General features: G+C 39.0%; 2 protein-coding genes across 2 annotated transcripts; both read right to left on the bottom strand.

Moving 5' to 3' along the window:
- Positions 1 to 3,092: 3,092 nt before the first annotated feature.
- minpp1a (multiple inositol-polyphosphate phosphatase 1a) lies at positions 3,093 to 15,167 on the bottom strand. The gene is made up of 5 exons (XM_080869522.1): positions 14,550 to 15,167; positions 14,277 to 14,471; positions 12,495 to 12,592; positions 10,113 to 10,243; positions 3,093 to 3,704 (listed from the first exon to the last, which is right to left on the bottom strand). Exons 1-5 carry the CDS (start codon positions 15,136 to 15,138, stop codon positions 3,323 to 3,325), a joined length of 1,395 nt encoding a protein of 464 aa, XP_080725648.1. The 5' UTR covers positions 15,139 to 15,167; the 3' UTR covers positions 3,093 to 3,322.
- Positions 15,168 to 17,111: 1,944 nt separating this feature from the next.
- On the bottom strand, positions 17,112 to 19,182 carry LOC308388226 (multiple inositol polyphosphate phosphatase 1-like; the record flags this gene model as incomplete). Its single annotated transcript, XM_080868804.1, has 5 exons — positions 17,112 to 17,493; positions 17,718 to 17,848; positions 17,978 to 18,075; positions 18,330 to 18,524; positions 18,603 to 19,182. 5 exons carry the CDS (start codon positions 19,180 to 19,182, stop codon positions 17,112 to 17,114), a joined length of 1,386 nt encoding a protein of 461 aa, XP_080724930.1.
- Positions 19,183 to 19,936: the final 754 nt, after the last annotated feature.

Here is a 19,936-nt window from a genome sequence, read left to right as displayed (position 1 = left end):
TCTGGCAACAAACTAAAGTAACTTCCACGTCCCCTTCGTTAGAGCAAATTAGATCATATCTAAATTTAGACCGCGTTTAAAATTTAAAAGCAGGAATGTTGTTTGAAACTTTAATCAATCTAAACAATCTTTTTTACCTGAAATGTTAGTGAAAGATCAAAAGCAAATAAAATATTTTAACTAATGTATTTACAAGATTAATGATTTTTGCTAGCACGATGTTAAATATGGTTTGCCATACCTGCATTCTCTGACTGGGCGTTTAGATTTTGTTGTAAATTTATAGTACACCTATAAGATGAAACATTCCTTTAAACTGAATGCTTAAAATCAATGCTGAAATGATCCCCAGTTATTGCTATTTTAAGTAACAGTTTTGATCATTGCTTTTAATGTTATACTATGGATAATAAAGAAAAACATAATAGTCACTATATATTTAAGGTGTGTTCACTGATTTACACTTTTAACCTGTGCTCCAAAGAACAAGCAAGACCATGTTCCATTTTTAAAACTGCTGTTAGCTTCTGATTATGTTGAGTGGCACAGTTAATTTAATTTCCCTTTATTAGTCTGTTTTCACTTGTAAATTAGCTAGTTTTATTTCTGTTTATTTTATTTGTTTTTGTGGTCTGCAGGCTGGATGTGGCACCAAGGAAGTTAATCGCTGATATTAAATAATAATCCCAGTTATTAAAAAAATGTGCCACCACTTCATTGTCCATTCACAAAACCAAAAAGCATTTTCTGTACATTTGTATTTTCCTTATTTCATTGCTTAGATGAGTGCTACAGTATAGTTATTAGCAGATGCATCAGATGTCAGCAGAATGAGGCAAAAAATGAGAGCGACAGTAGGTTTGGCTAACAGCAGACTACTTGTTGAATACCAGTTGTCTTTAATGAGAGTTTGCTGAATGAATCCAAATGAGAAGCCTGTGCTATAGTACAAGTAACAGAGCAGGAAAAACAGATGCTGTTTTTTTACAGCTCTGTTAGTGGAGATCATCCATTTATATATCATGATAGACTGAAAGACTGAAAGATGGTTGTTGCTTCTGGATCTCAAATGTGAAGCCAGACTTGCTTAACACATGTATACGTGTATTTAAACATGTATTCTTCTAAATGGCCAGCAGGGAGCACTTCCTCTGGTGGCAAAAAGACTTGCAATTCTGAGAAAACAGCCATCAGCCTCCTTGCTCTGTGGCCTAAACACTCTGCTGATGACTGTATGTGTTCATTTGCCAGTGTGGGGATGAACAAAAAGTATTTGACCAGCATAATATAATCTGCAGTATGATCATTGCTTTAACCATGTAACAGATAGCTTTAAGATGGCCTTAAGATGTTATGCATACAGTTATTATGTTGACCTTGTATTTCAGGTGCAGTTATGACTATTTTATACACAATGCATATCTGTGCTTATTAAAGAGTTGGAGCTCGGTCAATTAATTGGGGGTTGGAAGCTTTGTTCGGCGCGATGTCCGGACAATCTATTGTGCAAGTGACTTGGAGCCATAGAAGGAATTGCAATACATGCTTACAAAACACTTATATATCAGATCATTTTATATTAAGGTTTTAGTAGAGGTTCTTGGTTAAAACATTTATTTAGTAGAAGACATACACATAGTCTCAGTGAGCTTCTGGTCTAGTGAAAGGTCAGAAGTGCAACAGGTGAATTGAGAAAGAGCATGTGAGGTCAACACATACACACACATTAGTTAGATTTATTTAGAGGAGAGATTAGTTATGTCTCGACAAGAAAGAGGAACAATTCACTTTAAGACAAGAACGGAAAGTACCAGCCATGAAAATAGAAGATGATCTTCTGGGTTAAAAGTCATTGTGGTGTTGATCTGATCTATGTATAAAATGTACCTGTGACGCATGAAGGGGCGTCAGTAAACAAACCCTGATGTTATAAAATAATTGTTTGTGCTTTAGTAAGTCGGAGATCACTTGCTGTCGGCGTACAGAGTGTTCTTCCCGCACGTGTGTATTCATTAAAATCATTGTTTGACCAAGACCTTCTGGACCAAGGGTGGTTTGTACTCTCCCTCCTCAATTGTGAACCTTAACACCAGTTTTAAGCCTTGCTGATAAGATAAAGTTTATTTTGTAAACTATGGTCATCATTAGAGCAAGAAAAGAGAATAAAACAGCATATGCTCATTGGTGAATGACTTGTCAATCATGATTTCTTGGCCAATGGCTGTACAGCGTCCTTCAGTTTTACAGTCTGATCTACCAAACCGTAGATCTAAAGCTCAGACCAAACCGTTGCAATGGGACTTCACTGTTGTGGCTTTGCCCAGCTTTTACACCGTCTATAGTTTTCCGTTGCAGAAGCATTATGTTGCTTTTCAGTGAAATAAAAATATGGCAATACAACAAAAAACAAACCACATCTGATGCTTTCCCATCACTAACAAGTGCCATTTTGCTTAATTTTACTGCAGCTGTTTCATTTTGTTTGTTGTACATTTCATGCACTCTTTGCACTTCTGTAATGACTGTTCCATGGACTGGACTATGACTGGATTGTATTGTAGACAACTTTAGAGAAGCTTTTCCTATGACATTTCCAATAGGCTAATAAGCTATGCCTAACTTTTCCTTCTGGCTACCCAAACATTCACCTTCTCATTTATGTCACAGTAAATATTTAATGTGTAGCTATCAAAATTACATTTTCCTTTATTTTGTCATTTAGAAATAAATTGTGATTTTGAAAAAAAAAAAGATGAACACAGTGTCCAACCTTTTTATTATTATTGTTTTTTGTTGTTGTTGTTGTTGTTGTTTTTTAAATCAAACATACAGACATGTTCTCTTTTCATGGACAAGTGAATCTTGGGAGTGACCCCAATCCAAGAAGATGGTTCTTGCCCACAAATGGTAGTGCATTTAAAATAGTTTTTCACTGCTTTACCTTAAAAATAAGACAGAACACTGAGAAAAGTGAGTGACCTTATCTGCAAGTCATAAATGTTTACACTGGAAAAATGGATTATTTAATGAAAGCATTAGGTTGTGTAGTGATGATAGCGAATCTTGCAAAAAACAAAAACAAACCAAACCCAAAATGTTATATACTTTATTATAGCAGCGATAATACTGAAATGCTACAGGAACTTCAAATTCACTTTGTAGGTTTGGGTCTTTGGGTGTTTCAGAGACACTGGATTGCTAGAGTGAAAATCCTGTTCAGAAAGGCCGTGTTGAACAGTGAAATATTCATGGAATAACAGACACATTCTGACTAAGGTAATGCTTGTATAATGCCTTCTTTTCCAGAAAATACTGTGCTTGCCTAAACTTCAGCAGGCTGCTTGAACAGCTGACACTCAGTTTCAAAGTCGCAGCCTTGGAGCAGATCCCTGTAGTGCTGCAAGACATCCTGATAGAGCGGCATGGAGGCCTGATCAGCCAAACCGGGGAATGTTACAGGCTTCTCATTGAGCAGCGGCTGCAGTCTGAGGTCACCTCCCCCGCAATCATAAAGCACCAGGATCAAGTTAGCTGCATAGGGCAACATATGGCTTGTGCGAAAGGAACGGCGGGTCTGTGCAGCGAAGTTAGTTGAAGTCAGCGGTTCGCTGTCATTGAAGAAGCCCAGAAGGGTAAGCAGAGGCAGGAGGGTCTCTGCATGGCCCACCTGGACTGTCACAGCTTCAGCCACCTGCTGGCCTGACCTACAGAATACACAGTTTCAGTGTTGAAATATGAGAACTCAAACAGTCAGTTAATTGGTTTGTTGATTGCCACATGGACTCAGCATTTCTGACAGCCTGTGAACACCAGGTATCTATTAGGGATTGGCTGAGCTTATCAAATATGGGGATTGTGGGGTTATTACCATCTTCAAATACATTGAAGTGATTGACATTAATTTTTAACTGTAAATATGACTGTAGTTTCTAAATAGTTTTTAGAAATAGCATTTAATTAATTAAAAGTACATATCAGGGAGGAGCAGGAAATAGAAATTCCAGCTAGAAATGAAAACGAGTCAGAAGCAAAGGCAAGGCAAGGCAAGGCAAGTTTATTTGTATAGCACATTTCAACAACAAGGTGATTCAAAGTGCTTTATATACGACATTAGAAACAAAAACAAATAAAAAGCATGATTTAAAATTGATTAAAACAAGCAAACAAACAAACTAATTAACAAACAAACAAAACAGTATATAAAATCAAAACAGATAAAATCAGAACAATAGATAAAATCAGTAGTTAAATGTAAGTTTTGAAATTTAAGCTTAAAAGTGTGGATTTGGTGCTTTATTCAAATGCAGCTGAGAATAGGTGAGTCTTCAACCTGGATTTAAATAAACTGAGTGTTTCAGCTGATCTGAGGCTTTCTGGGAGTTTGTTCCAGATATAAGAAGCAGAAAAAGCTGAATGCAGCTTCTCCGTGTCTGGTTCTGACTCTGGGAACTGATAAAAGACCGGATCCAGATGACCTGAGGGATCTGGAAGGTTCATACTGGGTCAGGAGGTCACTGATGTATTTTGGTCCTAAACCATTCAGAGCTTTATAGACCAGCATCAGAACTTTAAAGTCTATCCTCTGACGGACAGGCAGCCAGTGTAAAGACCTCAGAGCTGGACTGATGTGGTCCACTTTTTTGGTCTTAGTGAGGACTCGAGCAGCAGAGTTCTGAATGAGCTGTAGTTGTCTGACTGATTTTTTAGGTAGACCTGTAAAGATGCTGTTACAGTAATCAAGCCTACTAAAGATGAATGCATGGACTAGTTTTTCCAGGTCCTGTTGAGACGTCAGATCTTTTATCCTTGAAATATTCTTGAGGTGATAGTAAGCTGACTTTGTTATTGTCTTAATGTGTTTTTCTAAGTTTAGGTCTGCATCCATCACTACACCCAAATTTCTCGCCTGGTTTGTGGTTTTTAGATGTATAGATTGAAGTTCTCTGGTGACCTGTAATCGTTTTTCTTTGGCGCCAAAGACTATTACCTCAGTTTTGTTTTTGTTTAGCTGGAGAAAATTGTGGCACAGCCAGTCATTAATTTCCTCCATGCATTTACCAAGAGCTTGTACAGGGCCTCGGTCTCCTGGTGACATTGTGATATATATTTGTGTGTCATCTGCATAGCTGTGGTAGTTTATTTTGTTGTTCTTTATAATCTGTGCCAGTGGGAGCATGTAGATGTTAAACAGAAGGGGTCCCAAGATGGAACCTTGGGGAATTCCACATGTGATACTTGTCTGCTCAGATGTGAAGTTACCTATTGATACAAGGTATTTCCTGTTTTCTAAGTATGTTTTGAACCAGTTTAGTACAGTTCCTGAAAGACCTGTCCAGTTCTCCAGTTGTTTGAGTAATATGTTGTGGTCAACTGTATCAAATGCTGCACTGAGATCCAGTAAAACTAAGACTGACATTTTTCCACTGTCTGTATTCAGACATATGTCATTGAACACTTTGGTCAGAGCGGTTTCAGTGCTGTGGTTCTGTCTAAAACCTGACTGGAAGGCATCATAGCAGTTATTCTGTTTTAAGAAGTAACTGAGCTGTTGAGAAACTGCTTTTTCAATGATCTTACTTAAAAATGGGAGATTTGAGATCGGCCTGTAGTTGTTCATTTGTGTCTTGTCAAGATTGTCCTTTTTCAGTATAGGTTTTATTACAGCAGTTTTTAGTGATTCTGGAAACACACCTGATAATAAAGAAAAGTTGACGATCTGTAACAGGTCTGACTCCAAAGTCTTTGAGACCTTTTTGAAAAAACTTGTTGGCAGGACATCTAAACAGCAGGAGGAGGAGTTCAGTTGACCTAAGATGTCCTCCAGGTCTTTGCTGTTAATAGGTTGAAACTGTTTCATGGTGTTTAAACAGTTTTTTGGTGGACACAGTACATATTCTGGATCTGCTGTTGATGTACCAATTGCTTGTCTAATTTTTTGGATTTTTTCTGTGAAGAATTTGGCAAAGTCATTGCAGGCCATGGTCGAATGAAGTTCAGCTGCCACTGACACAGGAGGGTTTGTTAGCCTGTCAACTGTAGAAAATAAGACCCGAGCATTATGACTGTTTTTAGTGATGATGTCAGAGAAGTAGGACCTCCTTGCACTCCTCAGTTGTAAATTATAATTGTGAAGTTTCTCTTTATAGATGTCATAGTGAACCTGGAGGTTTGTTTTTCTCCATCTGCGCTCAGCTTTCCTACACTCTCTTTTTTCATTTTTCACCAGTGTGGAGTTTCTCCATGGAGACTTTTTCCTTCCAGAGATAACCTTCACCTTAATGGGAGCAATTGGGTCCATGACATTTAACATGTTAGCATTGAAGCTATTGACGAGCTCATTGACTGACCCTCCGGAAAGGTCAGGTGTTAATGGGAAGACCTGGTTAAAAATTGCACTACTGTGTTCAGTTATACACCGTTTTGTGATCACTGTTGTTGATATATTTGTGTGGGCTGAGATTTTACTTTCAAAGAAAACACAGTAATGATCAGACAGGCCCACATCAGACACAGTAACCTTTGAAATGCTCAGGCCCTTGGAGGTCAGTAGGTCAAGAGTGTGTCCTCTATTATGTGTGGCCTCTGTTACATGCTGAGTCAGCCCAAAGTTGCCCAGAGTGTTACTCAGGTCTTTAGTCCCTTTGTCCTGAGGGTTGTCCACATGGATGTTAAAATCCCCAACAATAATTACACAGTCAAAATCAACACAGAGCACAGACAGCAGTTCACTGAGGTCATTAAAAAAGTCTGTGCAGTATTTGGGAGGCCTGTAAACATTAAGAAACACAACTTTGGATGGGGCCTTCAGCTGTAAAGCCACATATTCAAAAGACTGAAAACTTCCAGGAGATAGCTGCTTACATTGAAATGATTCATTAAATAAGACAGCAACCCCTCCTCCTCTCCTGCTCGCCCTGACCTCACTGATAAAACTGTAGTTAGGAGGGGTCGTCTCGATGAGAACAGCTCCACTGTTACTTTGGTCCAACCAAGTTTCAGTTAAAAACATAAAATCAAGGCTGTGCTCAGTGATTAAATCATTAATTAAAAATGTTTTCCCAGCTAAAGATCTAACGTTTAATAAAGCCAACTTAAGTGTTTTAGAGGTATTACTTGTCCCCTCGTGTTTGGGAGCAGTCTGTGGCACACAAGGTATGTTTACTATGTTTAAAGATCATTTAGAGTGCAGCTCTCTGTGTTTTGACCAGGCCACATGTCTCCTGTCACCTAAAAGTACAGAAATTTTAAAACCTTCTAGTAAACAGGGTCCCAGCTTCTCCTGGGAAAAGTCGCCACTGCCATAATCCTCGCAGCCCGGACCCTCCACACATCACACATCAGACTGCGGAGACAGGGCATGAAGGTGGTAAGGAGGAACTAAGAGCAATGTGACTTCGATTGCTCTGTTGAGGGTGGGGCTCGATGGCGAACCTTTGGCCACTCTGGTGGGGGGTTTATGGGGGACAAAAAGGGATTGGGCCGGGGGGTAGATCTGAGCCCAGCATTGACCCGCTTCATCATCTCCTCAGTGAATTTCAGGTGTGGGGAGGAGGGAGAAAGGGAGGGGGAGGAGGGTGATGGCCTGTCAGGGGTTTGGGGGACTGGGGAAGATTGTGGTCCCTGGTCCTGGTCGTTGGTGTTGTTGAGAGAATTGGAGGCAAATAGGGACCCCTCTTCTTGCCTCAGATGTCTCTCCTTTCTGAGGCTCTTCCCGGGTGGGGGCAGATGGAGCTCCTCCTCAAGGTTTCTGCTGGGCTTTGTCTGTTCTTGGAGTACTGTTTGTTCCTCTTTATGAGATAACTCCTCGTTTATCTCAGCCTTGGCACCAAGCACAGATGGATGACGTATGGAATAAAACAAGTTGGAGGTGAACAGTTTCACCCCTGACTTGTTAAAATCAAATCTATTTGCTTTAAACAGATGCCTGCGTTCCCAAAAAATATTAAAGTTGTTGATAAAATGCACTGAGTGGTCCGCACATGCTGATATAAGCCATTTATTCAGTGTAAACAACCTGCTGAATCTCTCGTCTCCTCCTCTGACGGGCGGTACAGGTCCACTGATGAATACAGCTGCATTCAGAGAGTTTACAGTATTTAGTAATCTAGTAAAGTCCCGTTTCAGAACCTCCGACTGTTGTTTGGACACATCGTTTGACCCTGTATGCAGAACAATGTTTGTCACAGTTGGACATTCATCTGCAATTTGAAGAATTCTCTCCTTCAGGTTGTTGACCATATCGTTAGGAAAGCAGAGGACTTTTCAAAGAGTTGTTAAAGATCTTTAACAACCAGATAATAGATTAGGGTTCATACATCTGTAACCTTTTTAACAGCTTACTCAAGATGACATTGCAAAAGTCCATTCATTCAAATTCATTGCTAAAAACAAGCCCCAGAAAGGAGGGCAAAGCCTTTGCTCACTCTGATGTTTTAAAACTCCCACAAATCTAGCTGGAGAAATACCCAATGTTGTTTTTATTGTCCTATTATCCTATGGATTAGAAAGACAAAACATAATGGTCATTATATATTTAAGGTGTGTTCACTGACTCACAGCTTTAACCTATGCTCTAAAGAACAAGCAAGGCCATGTTCCATTTTAAAAGCTGTTGTTAGCTTCTGATTATGCTCAGTGGCACAGTTACTTTAATTTCCCTTTATTAGTCTATTTTCACCAGTAAATTTGCTAGTTTTATTTAAAGAAATCAGTATTATTAGCCTAATATTTTCCAGTAAAGATGAAAGGCTTACATATATGCAACTCCTAAAAATAAACTTAACAAAAATTAAGAACAATGTTAATATTTTAGCTCATGTGGTCTGCAGGCTGGACGCCGCTCCAGGAAAGTTTTAATCCCAGTTATTAAAAATTCGAGTTCATAATGATTAAGTGCAACCTTTTCTATAGCTTACTCAAGATGACACTGCAAAATCCATTCATTTGAATTCATTGCTAAAACCGAGCCCGGTGAAGGAGGGCAAGGCCAGAATGTTCTAACTTTTACTAACGTTTCTCACTCTGATGTTTTAAAACTCCCACAAATCTCACTGGAGAACAACAAAATGTTGTTCTGCTGTTTTTTTGGTCTCAGAATTTCTGTGACAGATGACTGCAGTTGCTTGCACATTGTGCTTGGCTGAAAGGTACAACCCACAATCTGCTCACTCTGCAGTCACATTTTAAACAGTCAGAATCACCCACACACATGCTTTAACGGTGAGCGTGTAGTAAAGTTGTTCTCTTTTCAAAACGGGAACTTTACGATTGCATCCTTTCAACACATGTAACAACACAACCTGGGTTGGCTCTTCACTACTTACACTCAGTGGCTGGATTATTAGATACATTTGTTGCATTTTAACACCAATATCTAACTGGCCAATCACATGACAGCAACGTATTACATTTAGGTATTTATACATGGTGAATAACTAACCTTGAAGTCAATAAGCTACAGCAGCAGAAGACTACTGTTGCCAGCTAATAAAAAGAAACTGAGGCTACAAGTAATATGGATCTCAAAAAATGGACAACAGATAATTGGAAAACTGTGGCATGTTCAAATGTCTCTCAGCACAAAGTAAGCATTGTTTAACACCGCAGCCTACCTTAGCCTCTGTACATATTTGTACATCTGATGGCTGCTCCCAGCCTATCTCAAATAATCTCAGACTAGTTGAATGAACAAGACAACTGGTTCATTCCACTCAAACGCACAATCATCAGATCTCAATTCAGTGGAGCAACTGACAAATATGCAGCAGTTGTATGATGCTTTAAGTCAGCATGTTTCCAGCACCTTGTTGAATCTATAGCTTCAAGGTTTAAGATGGGTGGGGGTGGGGGGTGTTCAACTTAACACAGTAAAATAGGAACTTTCCTAATAAAGTGGTCAGCGAGTGTATGCTAATGAGCCACACTTTTGAAATATAGCGAACACGAGCTCTGCTGTCTTTTGAGCTGATCCCACATACTGTAGTTCAGCTAAAATAATATCCAGCAAGTTTTGCTTCTGCCTGGATTCAGGGCTGAGCAGTGAGTCCTTTTCCCCCAAATATGTTTATTAACATGAGAAAAATATAGTGTAACACCATTTAAGGTTTGCTTACATGTTCTCTTTAGCTGCTTTTTCCAGACGGCTGAAAACATCATGGAAGAGAATGCAGCTTGACTTGCTGTTAATGTCATAACCATAGCTTCTTTTCCAGAAGTGCTTCAGATCATTTGCATACTCCATTACCTGTTGAATAAGAAAGTCAGCGTCAATGCCAATTTTACTTATATAGCACATTTCATTACACATAAGCATGGGCTTATTGTAAAAGTTGAAAAAAATAAAAAGTCTAAGGCAATAAAAACAGCAAAACAAAACTGTAAAAAGGAATGAAATACAAGTTAACATTTACAGGCATGCAGACACACACACAGTTATTAAGTGTAAGGCTGTTAGAATAAAGAACGTTTTGAGTTTGATTTCGAATGTGAAGCTTTAATTGGCCTTAGCTTGGTTCACAGGACAGCACTACAGTAACTAAAAGCAACCTCAGCACACTTAGGTGTAGCTCTGGGAACAGTTAACAGATCTGATAACCTGAGAGATCTAATTGGGTTACAGACAGTGAACAAGTCAGAAATGTCCTGGGGAGTCAAACTATTGAATCCTTCATAAACTAACAGAAGGATTTTAGAGGTAATTCTATATCAAACTGAGAGCTAATGCAATGACGTCAACGCTGCGGTAATACTACAAACACAAAATTAGTCTATGTGCAAATCTGGCATGACTAAACAAAAAGGATAGAAACCTGCTGATCGTTCACTGTGCAGGTGACAGTTCAGGCTTTCTGAGATCAGATTGCAACATAAGACACAGGAATCTCTTTGTGAGGTGAAGTACAGGACACATTGGCAGGATCTTTCTCTAATCTGAAGCTTGTCTCTTTATTTGTTTCTACTTATTTATTCATAAAACAGACTGTGCACATGAAATGCAACAGCTGTGATACAGGGTATTTCATTTAATTTGGCTGGTTTTCTTCTTGTTGTCTAGTTATTTGGTGAATTGGAACAAAATTTGGCAAATTACTGCCACCAACTGGACAAACTTGTTATAGTTTTATTATTCTAGTAGTTGGGGTGTTTGTCCCTTCAGTTAAGGGTAAGAGAGTCAGCTCACAATAATTTATTTTTAATAAAGTGACAGAAAGTTTGCACTTGTAAAGAATTTTATTTAATGATGCTCAGGATGATTCTTATGTTGTTCATTATTTTGTTTTCACCTATGCGTACGCTCTTGTGTGTTTTCAGCCTTGTGTTTTCAGCCTTGGGGCGACCGTGGCTCAGGGGTTGGGAAGCGTATCTGTAACCGGAAGGTCGCCGGTTCGATCCCTGGGCTCTCTGTCCTGGTCGTTGTGTCCTTGGGCAAGACACTTTACCCTACCGCCTACTGGTGTTGGCCAGAGGGGCCGATGGCGCGATATGGCAGCCTCGCTTCTGTCAGTCTGCCCCAGGGCAGCTGTGGCTACAACCGTAGCTTGCCTCCACCAGTGTGTGAATGCGAGAGTGATTGAATAGTGGCATTGTAAAGCGCTTTGGGTGCCTTGAAAAGCGCTATATAAATTCAATCTATTATTGTGTTTTAGTTGTATTCCCGTGTGGTCCTCAGGTCAGGTTGTCAAATCTCCATCTAAGTTTGGTTGTGGTTGTGACTGTGTTACTTCCTGTTTTATTTTGGTAGTGTCTTGTCTCTTGTGTCTGTATTAAGTTTTACTTCCCTGTTTGTTCCCTATCACCTATAGGGCTATAATAATGAAACTACATGATAAACATTTAGAAAAGTTACAGAAAAGATTCTGTTTAATCATTGCTCAGACTTTCTTGTAATTATAAGTTTAGAATATAAAACTTTAATTAATTCACACAAAATTGCCTTGCACTTTGGTGTGGCATGAATGGCAGTGGGTGGAGGTCTTTATTAGTTGGAAAAGCTGTAAAATTTTATACACTCCTTAATATTTTCCAAAACTGTCCATTGGAGTCTTTCCTGGGCTGATTCTGGCCCTCAAAATGTTTGACACTCCTGTTTTAGAGTTTTCTGTCAACTTATTCACTGACTGAATTTTAAATATCTTTTAGATTCTTTGGACTTCCTGTACTGAGTGCATTAAAGGCTGATTGCCTGAGATTAGGTCCTACATCTGCAACAGAAGCTCTATTCAATCAGTAATACATCATTTATCTCTGTGTGTATGTGCTTGATAGCACCCTTAGTAAGAAAAAAATATGGCCTGTAAATAAATTGCCACAGTCTACAAAAATTAAAAGTACTGTGGACATTTCTGAAACTGGAAACATTGTAATCGGGGGTGGGGTGGGGGGGGGGGGGGGGGGGGGGGTCCATCATGCTTTCCCTACTGTGATACACGACTCAAAGTTAATCTGAAGCACATATTACTGCTTTATCACAATGTGCAACCCTATTCCTGTGTCACCTGTGCATCGACCTCGTCGTAGAGACGACACCATGGAGAGTTCACAGTCTTGATGGCAAACTCATACGCACACAAATAAAATGCAGCTTCGGCCATATCTGCAGGAAAAAGATTAAAACAAAATGTTAACAGTCAGTGAAATCACAGCAGTCAGGAAGCTGTTAGAAAAACAGAACTGAAAGCAGGAAGCGACATATTAAAAATCTTAGGAGCATGGTATGTGTTGCATTTTCTTTATACAACTTTAAGTATGGAAGAAAATCCTGAAATTAGGTAAAAGTTCCAATTTATTTGGGTAATAAAGACAACAAATAATGGAATGGAGAATGGAGTAGTATTTGAAAGACACCATTAAAAGTACAAAAGTACAAATAAACATAATTTAATATATATTACATATATTTTGATAGTTTAATATATATTATATTAGGTAGTTCATTTAAATGGTAACAAATCTAGGAATCAAAGATCATCTCAGAGGTTTAAAAGATTCTCTTTTTTGTAACAAGATGTATACATATTTGGCTTTTTGGAGCATGTAATAAATTTCTGTTTACAACTCAGAAATATCTGAAAAGAACTCCTAAAATATATAATATGATAAAACATGTTAGAGGTAAAAAAAAAAAAAGGTTGAAAAGTATTATTTCAGTATTTTCTTTTCACATTTCATGTATAATGAAGATGTGAGAGTTAAAAAAGCACAACGCTTCTCTGTGAAATATGGAAATGAACTTTCCAACACTCATGCTGTTTCAAAGCCACAGCTGAATGTTGTCGAAAGCTGCACGTTCCTAAACCGCACCAAGCAGACAAACTTCTACTATCAGCATTAACGCTGAGTGAACTTGCAGTATTATTGTTATTATGTTTGAAAACAGCTCCATCTACTGTGCAAATATCTGCTGTAAGAAGCCCAGTGACACGCCATAAGCAGAATTTCAGAAGTTTTTATTTTAAAATGTTTGGTAATAATTTAGTAATAATTATTGGTGAAATGTAGAAAGTGTTCAATTGTTAAACCCGTGAAGCCAAGATGTGACAAAATTATCAAATAAATGTGTTAATAGACCAACTAGAAATTGTAAATAATAACACACCAGCTATTTCACGGATAAATAATAGAGCCTCTGTCTGTCTGTTCTACATCTAACTCAAAAGCTTTCAGCTGATCTACTTTAAAACACAGTGACTTTAATCCTTGGGAAGTGCACTACTAAGCTGGTGTCATTCTAAGGAGTGACAGATTAATTTTTGTGGCCACACACCTCTGTGGCAATATAAAGATGTCACCAGCTACAATGAGGGTAGTTTATAAATCAACTTTCACTGACTGTGAGATCTAACTTTGCTGTTAAAGACATGCCTGTAACAGTTAGACCCACAGTGGTAACACATATTAACATAACAAGCGGTAGACTTACGAAACCAAAGCGGCCAACTGATGTTTAAGTTGTGAAATGTGCATCACGTATGGTTTTTGACAGTTTCATTACTTGTGAATTCATGTGGGGGAAAAAAAAGTCTACTGCGTCTACTGCAAGTTCTTTGAGCTTGCACTGTGTAACGTGGCACAAAGAAATCCTGCACAATATTAACCTACTATATAAACATATATCTACTGTCATATTTAGGTGTTCTGTACTCTAATCAGCTGTAATCAAGTGGTACTCTATATCTATCTATCTATCTATCTATCTATCTATCTATCTATCTATCTATAGCTTAATCTGATTATATGTAATGCTCTCAAAATGATGGATATGATAATACACCACTAACCATCTGTGATTGCACTGTATGGGATGTTGAGGATGTCTGCGATCTTCTGCTGGACCCTCCTCATCTCTGGCCCTTGCTTGAACTTCTCCACCTCTGTCACAGCTGATGGGTTGTTATCAACTTCCTCCAAAAACCTGGTGCATTTATCAAAAAACCTCATGAGAGCGTCATTCACCGCGTGATCAAACTCCATATCTGCACAGAGGAAAGCAACAGATTATAATGAGCAACAGGTTATGCATAAAGGGGCCATCATAATAATCATGGTCGTACCTTTAATATGCCACAGTTCTGTTAGTCCTGCCTTGAAGGACAGTGTGCTGTTGACACACCTGTGCTTTGAGCTGGTTATGAATTTGATGAATCCACCTCGAAGCTTCTCCTCTGAAATCAGTGAGGGGAACAGCTTTGACAGCCTGACAGCCAGGTGTTTGTGATCATTCACACCTTTCTGGACGAGTCGTCCGTCCATGTCCTCGGTGTACCACATCCTCCACTGGTTTTGCAGTTCACGCAGCCAGTTCCTGTTGGAAACATTGCTGCCCTGAACCACGTCGTAAAGCTTCTTCATCTTCTTGACGTTTTTTGTGGTCGGGTATCTGGTTCCGTGCCTTATTACGGCTGTCAGATGGATTTGGCGACATTGTGCAGACGGAGGCTGTAAAATTGATCTGTTTACAGCAAGTATGTCCTCTATGAGATACGGGTTCACTTCCTCATACCTTCCTTTCGTGCTGAAATATTTGGCGATTGCTGGGATCTCTGGGTTCTCCTCTGGATTCACGTCGGTACAAAAACAGCTGGAAATACCGGTTATGATGGTAAAATAAAAAACTGCGCTTTTCCTTAAAGCGGTCGTCATGATGGGTTACTTGTGAGGCCGTGCGCAGACCCGAGAATGACGTCGATCATGTGGGACTGTCCAACCAATGCCTTGTAGGGGGAACGATACGAAAATGACAAGCTCTGCTTGTTTATTAATATTCATGGTGATCGTATAATTTCTGAAAGTGACTGTCCGTCGGTTTCCAAAAGTTATTTGATACTTTGAGGAATATTTTGGGTTTTTTAAAAAAAATTGATTTGATAAAAGTAGCTTACTGTTTCACACTAAAGCTTTTGAAGCATGACTACGAGGCATGACTTTTTGGGGCACATCACCCTGATCTGAAGTGCTAGAGTTTTCTCTTCTTGCCACTTAATTAGATTAAAATGATTAAAATGAAATTCTAAACTCTTCATTAACTCCTTTATTTAGGAATGTAGCAGGAGCAAATGATTAGTAAATAATGGTAATGTGTTAAAAATCTCTTAACATCATCAATTAAAAAGGGTTTTCTATAAACAAAAGACAGTTGTCTGCACACACAAACCCACAGATTTGCATCATTGTATCTTCCCTCAGCGTTAGTGCACTGTAATGGAGATCAGAGATTCAGCTTACTGAAAGTCTACACATGTTTTATTGTTTATTGAATTCTTTATTGAGCTTAGCTGATATTTTGGAGGATTGTTTAGGTGACAGTTCGTGGTTGGTTGGTGTTGATGTGTTTTTCAGAGAAGCCTGTTATTTATTCATAAAAATCACACAATAGCACGTGGATTTTATTTATCAGCTTTTTGCCTCTTTTTCAAAAACTTGATGCCACCTCTAGTCAAATATTTAAGCAGTTTGAATATGATGCAAAACATAGCATGCAAAATAGGTTTGCCGTGAAATCTCACCTTAAACATTTGCATCATTGAAACTGCATGTTGTAACAACAGCTGTTTGTTTAGAGAAGAACAGTAATTATTAGCTTCACCACTGCAGTGGTACCTTAAGTCATCAGTCACTATTTAAATGACACTCCACACCAGAGCCGCTTATTCCCAGATTGTGTTGTAATTTAAAAAACAAAAACATAAACAAATGACGACAACAACAACAACAAAACAAGCTACTTAAGCTGTTAAGTAAGATTTTGGATTTAAGATATAAATTTTTTAATGTGCACACCTCTCTGACTTCCCCAAATAGCTCTGTGAGGGTGTGACATTACTTGAAATTGAAGTCATTTGTGTCAGTAGTGAGTGAAATATGTGAATGTTTGTCTTCTTGGCAGTGACACACCCACAGCCTTGCACTTTTTTTTAATGTAATATACACTGCCTGTTGCCAATGGCATCAGCAAAGGCAGATGCTGGAGTAAGCAAACAACGGTTATTAATTATTGTTGGTGTGTGTCACATCATCACAAATCACTGAAACACAGGCTCTAATCACATAAATCAAGCATGGGAAGCAGAACTGAGACATCATTTGCGAAATACTTTCATGTGTGTTGCCAAAATATGTGTGTGTCTGCATGCTAGGTGTGGTGGTGGGGGATGGGGAGAGTGTCTTCTCCCTTGCCAGGGAATAAATAAGCAAATAAATAATAAATACATTTAAAAAAAGACATTATCTTCTGCTATTGTTAACCTTTATGCTGGATTTATGACTCCACAGATGCGAACTCCTCTAATGCAAAAATGTCTTATTATTATTTAGTTTTGAATGAATCATATACCATCGGCAATCATGGAAGCTTATAGCTACTTAAAGGTTTTTGGGGGTTTTTTCTATAAAAGAAGATTTCTTGAACATTTCGTTGAACAAATTAATAGAAATAAAACAGAGCATATTTGTCCATTTATTTCTTTAATGTCAGAGCTTAAGAAAAGATGGTCATCGCTTCAAGATGGAACACTTAGAAATAAAAGCTTTTTCAGCCAGTTGCGTTTTTACTGTAGGAGCCTATCATTTATTCCACTGTGGAAAAATGAAATAACAAGACCTCTGTTAATATCTGCCTAAACTTCAGCAGGCTGCTTGAACAGCTGACACTCGGTTTCAAAGTCGCAGCCTTTGAGCAGATCACTGTAGTGCTCTAAGACATCTCGATAGAGCGGCATGGAAGACCGATTAGTCAAACCGGGGAAAGTTACAGGCTTCTCATTGAGCAGCGGCTGTAGTCTGAGGTCACCTCCCCCGCAGTCAGAGAGCACCAGGACCAAGTTAGCTGCATAGGGCAACATGTGAGTGGTGCGGAATGAGCGATGGGCCTGTGCAGCATAGTTGGTTGATGTCAGCGGTTCGCTGTCCTTGAAGAAGCCCAGAAGGGTAAGCAGAGGAAGAAGGGTGTCTGCATGGCCCACCTGGACTGTCACAGCTTCAGTCACCTGCTGTCCCAACCTGCCGCACAGAGGAGAAAGAAAGTTTAAAATTAGCTACAGTTCCTGCTGTAAATCTGAAGATAAACTGTAAAGAAAACACAAAAGCGGGACTCTGGAGTCCATCCCAATGCCATATAAAATTGTCCTTTGATGAATGGTTTCTAGTTATGTAAACATAATTGTTTCATGTATTTCTTTAATCAAGGCCATCAAAAACCTACAGGTTATTAAAAGTTCACCTACTTATTCTGAGTGGCCGTCTTGTCCATTCGGCTAAACACGTCATGAAATAGGATACAGCTTGCCTTGCTGTTAATATCATGACCATAGCCTCTTTTCCAGAATTCCCTTAGGTCACTTGCATACTCAATAACCTGTTAAACCAGATAAATGCTCAAAATTGAAACAAGATGTTCAACTGTTTAAACCACAAAAGATTCTTCTGGCTTCTCTAACAACCTCATAAACATCTGCACTTAATATATCTGATGGCTATCTCCTACCTTTGCATCGTCCTCGTCAAAGAGCTCACACCAGGGGGACTTCACTGACCTAATTGCAAATTCGTAAGCACACAAGTAAAATGCAGCCTCAGCCACATCTGCAAGATAAATGTTAAGTGGTTCAGTAACACAGGCTGTTCAAACATGGATTCTTCTCTTCCAGAGAGGTGGCATCCTCACAAAATGAACTAGGAAGCGTTTAGAGAGCAGCCTTCATCTGACTGCTCAGAATGAAGTTAACACTGAAGCACCTTAGATGTAAGATATATGATATTATAAATAAGGCATTGCTCTGTTAATACAGATAATAAGAGTGCAGATAATACACTCAGTCTGGTTTTGTAGATACAACCGTATGTGATGGAACTGTATGGGACGTTGAGGATGTCTGCGATCTTCTGCTGGACCCTCCTCATCTCTGGCCCTTGCTTGAACTTCTCCACCTCTGTCACAGCTGATGGGTTGTTATCAACTTCCTCCAAAAACCTGGTGCATTTATCAAAAAACCTCATGAGAGCGTCATTCACCGCGTGATCAAACTCCATATCTGCACAGAGGAAAGCAACAGATTATAATGAGCAACAGGTTATGCATAAAGGGGCCATCATAATAATCATGGTCGTACCTTTAATATGCCACAGTTCTGTTAGTCCTGCCTTGAAGGACAGTGTGCTGTTGACACACCTGTGCTTTGAGCTGGTTATGAATTTGATGAATCCACCTCGAAGCTTCTCCTCTGAAATCAGTGAGGGGAACAGCTTTGACAGCCTGACAGCCAGGTGCTTCAGCTCATCCACACCTTTCTGGACGAGTCGTCCGTCCATGTCCTCAGTGTACCACATCCTCCACTGGGTCTGCAATTCGTGCAGCCAGCTCTGTTCTCCTGAGGCATTGTGCAGGATCATGTTATAGAGCTGCTGCATCTCCTTAATATTTTTGGTCGTCGGGTATCTTGTGCCATGTCTTATTATGGCTGTCAGATGAATTTGTTGACATTCATCCAGTGGAGGCTGTAAAATTGACCTGTTTACAGCAAGTATGTCCTCTCTGAGATACGGGTTAACCTCCTCGTACCTCCCTTTCGTGTTGAAATATTTGGCGATTGCTGGTATATTAGCCTCATCTTCGAACGTCACGTAATTAGATAAAAACCCAGAGGTGTAAAAAACATAAAACACTATAAATTTCCAAAGAAAAGTCAGCATGATGCACGTTTGAAGAGAGCAAAAAAATAAAAAATCAATGTGACGCCATCAGAAATAGGACAGAGCAAAGTCCAGTGCAGTTTATTTACCCTGATTTCCTCAGAACACATGTTCCAATTCCAAGGACTTTCCATTCCCCTTTGACTTCCCGAGTCCCTTCCAGTCATTACTGATGCGTCACTGTTTCTTTGTCTTTCATAATTATAATTCATTAAATACTCCTCCAGTACTTGTCACTAGATATTTTCATTTCAGTTTTGAACAAACAGGAAATGAAAACATATTTAACGTGAAAGGTTGGGCATGTTTGTTGATGTTTTTATGACTTCTTGGTGCCCAGTATGCTTTGCATTATACAAATTAGGGTTAGGTCCTAGGAGATGAATAAAAGACATTCATTAGCTAGAAAGAAAAAGTCACACATTTGTTAATGCAAAGTTCTTTATAAAATTCCTGTTTATGGTCGATCAGGATTTGGATTGATGTCCTGAAGGCTTTGGTATTACTGATACAGTAAGGTCAATTTTAGAAATAATATAATAATATAATTCATAACTTCAGAAATAATCAAAGACTGACATAGAATTGAAAGTAAGCGTGGCTTACTAAGTAGAGTCCAGTCTTCACCAATAGATGGCCTCAGATGAAAATGAGTGGGGTTGGCGTGTTCCTGTACAACATTGCATTTTTCTCTCACTGTAGTTGTCACTGTTGCTGTGTTTAAATGCTCCGACTTAGCTGGTAAATCATAAAT

The sequence above is a fragment of the Rhamphochromis sp. 'chilingali' genome (genome assembly GCF_963969265.1).
Source record: "Rhamphochromis sp. 'chilingali' genome assembly, chromosome: 20".
Lineage (NCBI taxonomy): Eukaryota > Metazoa > Chordata > Actinopteri > Cichliformes > Cichlidae > Rhamphochromis > Rhamphochromis sp. 'chilingali'.
Note: the sequence above shows the minus strand (reverse complement) of the source record. Positions and strands in the feature narration are given on the sequence as shown.

What these genes read in the sequence shown, in the direction of transcription:
- minpp1a (XM_080869522.1), bottom strand. Translation starts at nt 15,138, where the DNA reads ATGACGACCGCTTTAAGGAAAAGCGCAGTTTTTTATTTTACCATCATA. An exon ending in AGAACTGTGGCATATTAAAG is followed by an intron (nt 14,472 to 14,549) that starts GTACGACCATGA and finishes TCCTCTGTGCAG; the next exon opens with ATATGGAGTTTGATCACGCG. An exon ending in ACGACGAGGTCGATGCACAG is followed by an intron (nt 10,244 to 12,494) that starts GTGACACAGGAA and finishes CTTATTCAACAG; the next exon opens with GTAATGGAGTATGCAAATGA.